The following is a 10,568-nucleotide window of genomic DNA, read 5'->3' on the forward strand; positions in this document are numbered from 1 at the left end:
CTCGCGTAATTTGCACGCTGGAATGTAAACCTCTGGATTTTATTGTGAATGCAAACAAACCGGAAACGTTTAAGCATAGGTTTTGAACTGGTCTGCTCTGTTATCGACTTTGCTACCCGGCGGACTAAACTAGTCGAACAAAGAGAAGTGGATGCGGAGGGTTTGAAAACAGAGCGCGATTTTGTGGCACTTTAAAACCAGCAAACGTTAATTGTTTGTGAAAAATAAATCGTTTAAAAAAGTATCAAGAGACGCGTTCCGGGTGGCAGACATGTCAACAAAGAAGCTAGCCAAGTAAGTAACGTAGCAACATGCTGGCTAAATGGCGAGCTCATTCACTGAGTCAGCTAATGAACGTTTTATTTTCCTTTTGCTCTTGTTGGATGTTTAACATTTAAGTATTTTTATCTCCACAGAGAATTGGGACTGCTGAGGCAGCGCAGTCAAGCCTCCGTTGGCTTGACAAAGACTCTCCTGTCAAGTTAGCACCGTCAATAAACCCAACAATACAACTTTAGAATGTTGGGCCACATTTCCTAATATTTGCCCAAATCTTTTCTTTCAGATCAAGTTTTTGCATATCTGATCGTCATCGACTTTGAGTCCACATGCTGGAGAGAGAAAACCAACTCCAGCCAGGAAATAAGTATGTTTCCGATTAGTACAAAGTACAATGGCCTTATTGTTGTATCTTTACTCCTCTTTTGTTATTAACGCAGTTGAATTCCCTGCTGTTCTTCTGAACACATCCACGGGGGAGATTGAGTCGGAGTTTCACACATATGTTCAACCCCAGGAACATCCCGTACTGTCGGCCTTCTGCACCGAGCTCACTGGCATTACACAGGTGGCAAAATATACACACTACTTATCTTGGCACCGTCAAATAGTAGGAATGTTTTCTTCTTTCAAATTTATGTCAATATAACATTCATAATACACGCACGGACAGACATAACTGTCTTATTCAATACAACCACAATCACAAACGTCCTAAATTTATGAGAAGTTGTGCAAAAGTAAAGTCATAATATTAGGAGGAAAAAAATGTACTGTTGTGAGAATAAAATTGCAATGAAACATAACAATTATTCAATATTACCACAGTCTGCTCAGTTAGCAATAAACGTATGAGAACATTTCAAGTATGACGTTGTAATATTACAATTTAAAAAGTGTATTGTGACAATAAAATATTGATTTATTCAGCATAACGGTTATGATTACATTTTCATATTAATACCACCCCTTAGGGAAAAAAACCCTTGATATTTGCTTTGATTGCTCTTTTTTAACAATCTTTTTTTCCCCCCTTATTTTTAATTTTTGTTTTCTTTTCAATGCGGCCTTTGTAAAACTTTTTTTTAAATGTAGTAATTAATGGTAAATATCAAATAATAAGGGATGTTAAGGAGTAGGGATGTGCGATACCCCTGATTTTTTATTTTTCCAATTTGATACTGAGTAATATTCAGGCTGGTTTTGGTGGTACCTAATGTGTCTGGTAAATTTTAAATTTTAGTTGTTTATGGCGGGGGATCGGTTCCCAAAACAGCCCACAATAAGTGATATCCACAAATTAGCCAACTTGATTATTTTTTTTTTGGTTTTAAAGCTGTAAAAAGCTGTAAAACCCCTCACCATACACTTTATACACTTTTCTCAGACAGGCATTAACATTTTCTCTCTTGTTTAAACACTCTCAAACTTCAAATTCAGTTTGAATTTTAATGATCAACTTACTAGGTCGGACACAAGGAATTATTAAGTGACTCACACGTATTTCACTCCTCTGACTGCGCTTCTTTTTCCTGACGCCGTTCAGCTGCAGCATTTTTGTGTCCTTGTGAAACTCTTCCCCGTCCTCCGTGAAGCAAAGATTCATTTACAGTGTGCCGTAATGGCGCCCTACAGCCACGTAACTTCTGCCTTCCTTCAGCATGTCCAGAAGTCCAACTTTTGGTGCGATGGTTAGCGTCCTCTGCCTTTTGGGTGCTGAACATTCCGTCGACATTGTGGGTTTTGTTGGGGAGAAAACTTGCAACCATACAGCGTTCAGAGTCACACGCGGCTAGCTTCTTCTGTTTCTTGTATTGTTTACAGTATTGCCGGTTAGCAAGCAGCTCACACGGTTAGCTTGCTTGCTAGCCATGATCACAACAAGAAACAACACAAAGGAGATCATTGGTCTACAGCCAATCAGGACATAGAAGACAGTGGGCGGTGCAGACAGAAGAGAGACAATAGAGACATCGCCACCTAAGCACAGAACTATCGCACTCAACTTCCCACAATGCAATTCCTCTTAAAGGGCCAAGCTCGGCCCGTAACAGCGTTCATACACTGTAATTTAAACAAAAAAGCAATAAAACTGCACAAAAAATCTATTAATTTAAATAAATTCATTACATTTACATTTGAATAATGTAATAATTAATGTAATTAATTTATTGATTTATTTTAAACCCTGAAGTATATTGAGGTAGCAGGGTGATTTACAATATTTCCAAGCTAATATATAACAGAAAAAAAGGACAAACTCATGTCCAAAGTGGTATAAAGAAAGTATTCAAATAAAAAGCATTCAAATAAATGATGAATTATTAATACCTGCTGTAAGAATGAAAACTTGCTTCACAGTTCACATGTTTGCGATGGCTCATGGTTGTGTTTGCATGAAATGTGACTTCCAGATGCAAGTTGAAGCGGGAGTCCCCCTCCGGATCTGCCTGTCTCAGTTCAATCGCTGGCTGCAAACGCTGCGTCTGGAGAAGGCGCTCATCTTTCCTACCCGGCAACACAGCGCTTCCGCCCCGCCGCCTTCCAGAAAGCTGTGCACTTTCCTCACGTGGTCGGGTAAGAGATGACGCGAGCATTGTGAACAGCGAGTGGTGGCTTGCAGTGATCACGCTTCCTTCCGTGTGTCAGATTGGGATCTCGGAGTGTGTTTGCACTACGAGTGTAAACGCAAGCAGATCCACAAACCAGATGCGGTCAACAGCTGGATCGACCTGAGGAGCACCTACAGGGTAAGTGCATCTCTTTGCGTTTTTATTTCACATGCTCACTGGAAAGGACAAATTATGACAATAAAGGAAAAGAAATAAAAATGTGTCATTTTGCTGGGGAAAAGAAAAAAATCTTCTAATTTTGTCTTGTTGTTTACATATTATTTTGAATAAAATGTCAATGTCACAAGCGTCATCATAGCTGTATTAAACAATATAACGGCAGTATATTCTTAGCAACAACAGTCCTCTGTGAGGAAAAACGTGTCACTTTGCTAGGGAAAAATATTAAAAAATGGGAAGTTAACAGAAATAAAGTCATAACATTAGGAGAAGAACAATCTTGTAATGTTGTGAGAATAAAACTGTGGTGCTGTAATATTACAAGAGTGAAATATGAGAAATGCATGAGGAAAAACATGCAACTTTTCCATGAAAATAATATTTTTCAAGATAGAAAAAAATCATAAAAATGCAATCCTAATATTAGGAGAAAAAAATCTTGCAATTTTGTGAGAATAAACTGAACAATTTTAATATTACAAGCATAATCATAACTGTATTATACAATATTACGACAGTATAGCCTTAGCAACACAGTCCTAAATATACCAAAATATATACTGTTCTACTGTTGTGAGAATAAAAGCGTAGTGTTGTAATATTACAAGCATGTAATATGAGAAACAAATGAGGAAAAAGATGCCGTTTTTCAAGGAACGAAAAAGCATTTTCCACAATGAAAACAGTCAGAATTTCACATAAATGCAGTCCCAAATTAGGAGGAAATAATCTTGTACTGTTGTGAGAATACAATTGTTTTGGAATTCCACAGAAATAAAGTCATTACATCAAGAGGAAAAAATCTTGTAATGTTGTGAGAATAAAAGTGTACTGTTGTAATATTACAACCATGAAATATGAGAAACAAATGAGGACAAACCTGCAATTTTTCAAGGAAAGAAAACATTTTCCACAATGGAAAAAATGGGAATTTCACAGAAATGCTGTTGTAATTCTTATATAATAGTAATTCTTGCAATTCTGTGAGTATAAAATTGTTTTGTTGTTTACATTTTATGTGAATAAAATCCTCGTATCACAATTATAATCATAGCTGTATTATACAACAATACAACAGTATAACCTTAGCAACACAGTACTAAATTGTGAGGAAAAACATGTAACATTGCTAGAAAAAGAAAAAAAAAGGAAATTTCACAGAAATAAAGTCATAACATTCAGATTAATTTTATATTTAATTTAATTAAATGAAATTTTAATTTAATTAATTTTAATATGAGTTCTTTATATTAATATTTTAGACTATTTAATTTAATATTACAGGTATATGCAATATGTGCAATTTTTCCAGGAAGGAAACATTTTTAAGATGAAAAAAAAATAATTTTCACAGAAAAACGGTCGTAATATCAGGAGAGAAAAAAAATCTTGCAATTTTGTGAGAATAAAATTGATCTATGTTTCCTTAGCAGAAAAGTCCTAAATGGATGGGTGAAAAACATTCCAACATGAAAACATTCTGAAGTCATAACATTAGGGGGGGAAATTGTATTATTAACGTTATTTTTACTAATATTATTATAGTGCACAGCGTATTATTGTATTAAAGCAGTAAGGTATTACATTTATGAGGAAAACATGAAAAGGGAAAATAACCCATTACTAGGGATGTCTGACAATATGTTTCAAATAAATGACTTTTTCAAAGTGCTTTTTGTCTCACTCCCCCTTCTTGCTTTTACATATTGTAGCTCTACTTAAAACCTCATTAACATCCAAATGTGCAAAATGCAAATTCTAGCCATTTTTTAACTGGTCTTAAGATTTTGATCAGGAGTGTATAAGTGCATACAGTGCATACAAAAAAGTATTTAGTCAGCCACCAATTGCGCACGTTCTCCCACTTAAAAGATGAGAGAGGTCTCCAATTTTCACCATAGTCAGAATAACTACTATACTTATTTTCCGCCATCATTTGCAAATACATTCTTTCAAAATCAGACAATGTGATGTTCTGGATTTTTTTTTTCTCATTTTGTCTCTCATAGTTGAGGTACACCTATGATGAAGATTGGAGACCTCACTCATCTTTTAAGTGGGAGAAAGTGCGCAATTGGTGGCTGACTAAATACTTTTTTGCCCCACTGTATATATATATATACATACATATATATATATACTGTATGTATGTATACTGTATAATGTGTGTGTGTGTGTGTGTGTGTGTGTGTGTGTGTGTGTGTATGTGTATGTATATATATATATATATATATATATATATATATATATATATATAATATGCAGTATTTTTTTCTCTTTCCAGATGTTTTACAGCAGGAAGCCCAAAGGTCTGAATGGGGCGCTGCAAGATCTGGGGATCCAGTTTTGTGGAAGAGAACATTCTGGTTGGTTGCCAAGATTTTAGCGAGGACATACCAACTATCACTACTTCACTTCTCTTTTCTCACACTTCTTTCCGCATTGTGATCAGGTCTGGATGACGCCAAGAACACGGCTCGGCTGGCAGAGAGGATGATGAGGGATGGCTGCGTGATGAAGATCACCAGAAGCTTAGAGAGGGTGAGTGGCTGTCCCACCAGCGTCCCCGATCCCTGAATTCCTGCTTCCAGTCCAATGCGCCCCCCAAAGCTATCCAATGAGTTGTGCATCATTCTTATCTTATTGATAATAAACAAAGATTTATTTTTTATCCTTCCTGCCCCTATTTGGGGACTTTTGTCTTTGTAACAAGAATGGATGTAAATAGCATTAGCAGCGTGCTAGCTAGTCACAGAGAAAGATTTTCAACACATCAGCAAAACATACGTACATTACAGCCATCTCATTGATCTCATTTATGATGTGTTGTGTAAAACTATGATAGGAATAACATCAAATTAAAAGCACTAAATGAATACAGCGCCACCATCCACCAGTACCAGCCTGGACTTTGTTTTTCAGAGAGGTTGTGTACCACAAATATACACATTAGCACTCAATAAGGTCATCAAATCTTACCTTTATGCATTCCCACATAGTGTCAGCATTTGGGAGCAAATATGAGGTGAAAGAAAAAGGGTAAAAATGCAGTATAGTAGTCTATCTGTGCAGCGTGGGAGATGATGCTTTGAAGGACCATCAAACAAATTGGGACAAGTCGCCACTTGCATTAAACATGCAAAAACTCACAGTTTTAGCTGTATATTATTTTTTGAATAAAATAATGGCCCATATTTTCAAAATTGATATCCCTTTACATAAAATGTCATGTAGTTATTTACAAATTATTTTAAATGTTTTTGTTTTTTTTATCATTGTGCCTGACCCCTGCCTTCCAGCATGCTTGGGAATAAGATGTGCTCTTTTGCACATTTGAAAATACTGTAAGAACGACACTTTTATACAGTTGGCTTCTTTATTTCATCATGTATGATTCACGTCTACATCAACAAATGTGACCGTCGAATCGTATCAAATGTAATCGTATCGTTTGTGCACTGTATCCAATCGTTCTGTTTTGTTTTTTGAATGGTATCGTAACCCGTGTATTTAGACGCGTATGGTATCGTCTGCCACAAAAAGATTTACATCTGTGTATAGAAATCATAATCACTTATTGTAATTATTCATTTGATTAAATACTTTTGAAAATATTTTGACATTTTATGAAAGATGGAAAAAAAAAGGTAAAGTCAAATACGCAGTTTTTAAGATTTGCTCATTTATTTTCTCTTCTTTCAGTCGTCCATATAAATGTTGTATTTTAAGTAGAAAGTGGTATCCGCAGGGGACAGAAGAAGAGTGCTGCTGCTTTGGATCCAGCAGAGGGCGCTGCCTCTCAAGTCAATTCAGTCAACATTTTCCAGCATGAAGATGCTTTGACAGGACGCGATGTTGCATAACAATACAATCATGTATACTTTTGCCTCGGTTCGATTCTTCATGTGTACAACCTGTGAGGGGCATATTATAGACTTTAGAGCAGGGTGCATCGATACTGTGTATATACTGTTTTTTTAGTCCACCTGGAGCTATTTGTCTCATTTCAGCTGTGAAAGTGCAATTAAGTATTCAAAGTGTTTTGCACTTAAGCCAAAACACAGCACAAAAAAAGCGACAAACATGGTGAAACACAAAAAGAAATTGCAAAAAACACACACACAGCCATAAAATATAAACTATCGCTTTTCTGCAGAACTTTGTGCTGGAAACCCCCACTCTTCTTTGTAGCAAAGCCTCGTTTTTTGGGGGGAGGGTTTGTCTCCCCCCACATTTCTCAACGGAAAATCAAAATTTCTCAGGACTTTTCAGGTAAATTCCCATATCTACTGTCGTTTGTCATTTTCTGTGACAATTTTCCATCAAAAAATTAATGGGAAATGTATTTAGCGCCCCCTACTGGTGGAAAATCGTGTCACACCTAACAATATTTTTAACATTCCACTTTTTATGTGTGGAGGCATGACTCTACCAACCTGGTCGTCTAACAACCTGTTGGATTTGGGTTCGGTCTATTTTTCCATCTTTATTCAGCTTCAGGCGGCCGTGGCTCAGGAAGTAGAGCACGTCCTTTCCATCACACTTTTCCGCATGGGCAATTTCTTCCAAATTCCTCATTGGTCATGTGGCGCCCCCTCCTGCTGGAAAACTACAGTAGAAGAGAGAAAAGTAATTGAATGTTGTCTTCTTCTCACAGGAAGAGAAACCAAAAAATAAGCCAACAACCTCCACTCCGTCTTCTGTTGCAAACGCCACTAAAGTCCAAAACCTGCAGGATAACTCCGGTCCTCGAGTCTCTGTCCCGGGCCATGAGAGTCTGGTGTCACCAAAGACTCTCCTCAATGGTACCACGTCACCCCTGTGTGGTCTCTGGAGCAAGACGAGATGCGCCACAGCGGCCAATCTCTCCAACAACCTCATTCTCTGCTCCACCGTCATGGGGGGTCTCCAGCAGCAGCAGGCCGTAAGAAGTGGACCCACAGGACTGGAGGAGGAGCGCGTCGAAGAGTTTGCAGTGGAAGCCGAGGACAGGTGCGGGTCCTACGACGATGTGGTGCTGGATGACGTCGGTATGGACTCGGGGGGGACTTTGGAGGCCGTCTCGGATCATTACAGCCTGTGGGGAGAACCCAAGGAGACCCCCGCTGATACAGCCGTGTGTCAGGGTGATGTCCCCGGAGGACCAGACGCTTGCTTTGCAGTTCTTCAGACGGCTTCAAGACACCAACTCCGGCATAAAACCAATAAGACACCCTCCTTCGTCCCTGAGAGGACGTCCACCCCCAACGCCTCCATCTTCCGCACCAAAGGAGGCATTGCGCCGTCAAAGTCGCCCTTTACTGTCCTCGCTGATTCTTGGAAGAAGGTTGCAGCTTCCGCTTCCCGCAGAGTCCCCAAGACTGTCCTGTCCTCGATACCCGCCAACGTCATTCCATCCCGCGGGGGGAAGATCACGCCGCCGCTGTGCGACTGCGGCCGCCGCACCAAGCGCCTGCAGGTGTCCAACAGCGGTCCCAACCACGGCAGAGGCTTCTACTGCTGCGCCGTGCGCCAGGCGACAAGGAAGGGATGTGAGTTCTTCAAGTGGGAGTCCACCCTGAAGAAGACCAGCTCCGTCTCGCTCTGTCACGCCGACAGAATGCTCGGCCCTCGGCGATCTCAGAGGAAGAGCGTGTGAGTGCCGATATCAAAAACGACACAAATCAGGATTTGTGTACTCACGCACTCAAAAGAACATGCTGTCTTTTACCACAGTGGCATCTGCTGGATCAGGTCGTGCACTGCTTCAACACATTTTATTCACACAGTAGCTTGTTTTTAATAGTGTGGTCAGATGGCGCTATCTGCGGGGGGGGTACTGCATCTATGAACCCAGCAGAGGGCGCTGTCTCTCAAGTCAATTCACTCAACATTTTCCAGCAGGAAGATGCTTTGACAAGACATGATGTGGTGTAAATGCACATTTCTTTCTTGTGTAAAACTCACTTTGTCATTTTTGGCTGCCATGGAAATCGTAAGGAACGCTGAATAGCATGCACATGCGCAGGCTGCTCGCTAGTGACGTGCGATACCGCCGATTTTGTTTCCCAGCCAATACTGAGTAAAATTCAGGCTGATATCGGCGATACCGATCCAATACCGGTACTTTGTGCAAATTCACCTAATGCGTCCGGTAAATTTTAAGAAGTAGTGTGTTGTATTTATGTCGTGGCATAAAGAATACAAGACAATTTAATAAGTAAATAACCTAATAGTGAATTCATTTACTTATTTATTTGAAAGCCCGAAGTATATTGAGGTATCGGGGTGATTTGCCAAGCTAATGGGAGAACAGAATCATATCAAATATGTGGAAACGGTATTTTCAACAAAAGAAAAAAATAAATAAAATAATGAAACCATTAAAATAAATACAAATGATTAAAAACTACAATAACAATGAAAACTGTATTTACAATCCACATGTGGGTCCGTTTGCGATCGGTCATCCTTTCATAAGACAAACGTTTCAGACAAACATGACCTCAAACGACTGAAGCATCGATATTTTGAGTTCAGAATCGATTTTCGAGCCTGAGGAGCTGGTATCGGAAGGTATCGGTATTTCAGTATCGGTCCACACATCACCCTAGCAAAGCTCGCATTCAGTTGGCGGCAGACCGTTGCTAAAGTGTAGAATATAATTAACCTTTCACAAAATATTCATAATATGATAAAACAATAAGATACAGCACAACAACTTTACACACTCTTCATATTTTATATAAGTTTGCCTTCTGTTTTTCCTGTTGTTGTATATTAGCTTGGCCGTATCATAAACCACCCCACTACCTCAATATACTTCAGGGTTCAAAATAGAACAATAACTTCAATTTCATGTATTTAAATGAATCATTTATTCGAAATTCATCATTTATTTATATTAATGATTGATTTAATCAATAACTTCATTAACTATCGTGCATGCATCATGCTTCACTACCTTTTTAACATTTACCAAACGCATTAGCTGACGTTGCACAAAGCTTCGGTATCGGATTGGTATCGCCGATGCCAGCGTGAATTATACTCAGTATCGTCACGGAAACGAAATCAGTGGTATCGCACCTCACCATTGCTGAGTCGGCAGTCCTATTCTAGTGAAGAAGCTCCATGATGGGGCGGCACATTTGACTGCGGTTTGTGCTGTCATTATGATATCACGTAAGCGGCACTGGTGATGCCGATACTTTTTATTTGAAACATTTCAAGCTTGTTGAATGATTTTTCATCATTGTTATTATTTCATTATATTCTGTTTAAACACATTGGAAGAAAATTTAATGTAAATAAAATGTTTTATTAACACGCGTATTTATGAACAGTTGAACTACCGGTATATTGAAAAATATACAGTACATATTTATTTAAATACAATAGTACAAGACAATGTAACAATAGCAACGAAACAATACAAAAACAAACAATACAATTATTCCTTTTTAGAATGGTTCCTTTATTATATTTTTAGAATATAATACTGTACATACATACTGT

General features: G+C 38.5%; 1 protein-coding gene across 2 annotated transcripts; it reads left to right on the forward strand.

The window, feature by feature from the left end:
• Positions 1–142: 142 nt before the first annotated feature.
• Positions 143–10,023, forward strand: eri2 (ERI1 exoribonuclease family member 2). Of its 2 annotated transcripts, XM_054779453.1 has the most exons (9): positions 143–294; positions 417–481; positions 566–646; positions 720–847; positions 2,694–2,856; positions 2,929–3,029; positions 5,356–5,437; positions 5,524–5,612; positions 7,729–10,023. In XM_054779453.1, exons 1-9 carry the CDS (start codon positions 272–274, stop codon positions 8,707–8,709), a joined length of 1,713 nt encoding a protein of 570 aa, XP_054635428.1. In that variant the 5' UTR covers positions 143–271; the 3' UTR covers positions 8,710–10,023. The 2 variants fall into 2 exon arrangements, with proteins under 2 accessions (XP_054635428.1, XP_054635429.1); XM_054779454.1 differs by lacking the exons at positions 143–294; positions 720–847 and having other exon boundaries at positions 458–481.
• The last annotated feature ends 545 nt before the right edge of the window (positions 10,024–10,568 follow it).

The sequence above is a fragment of the Dunckerocampus dactyliophorus genome, chromosome 6 (assembly GCF_027744805.1).
Source record: "Dunckerocampus dactyliophorus isolate RoL2022-P2 chromosome 6, RoL_Ddac_1.1, whole genome shotgun sequence".
NCBI classification, from domain to species: domain Eukaryota; kingdom Metazoa; phylum Chordata; class Actinopteri; order Syngnathiformes; family Syngnathidae; genus Dunckerocampus; species Dunckerocampus dactyliophorus.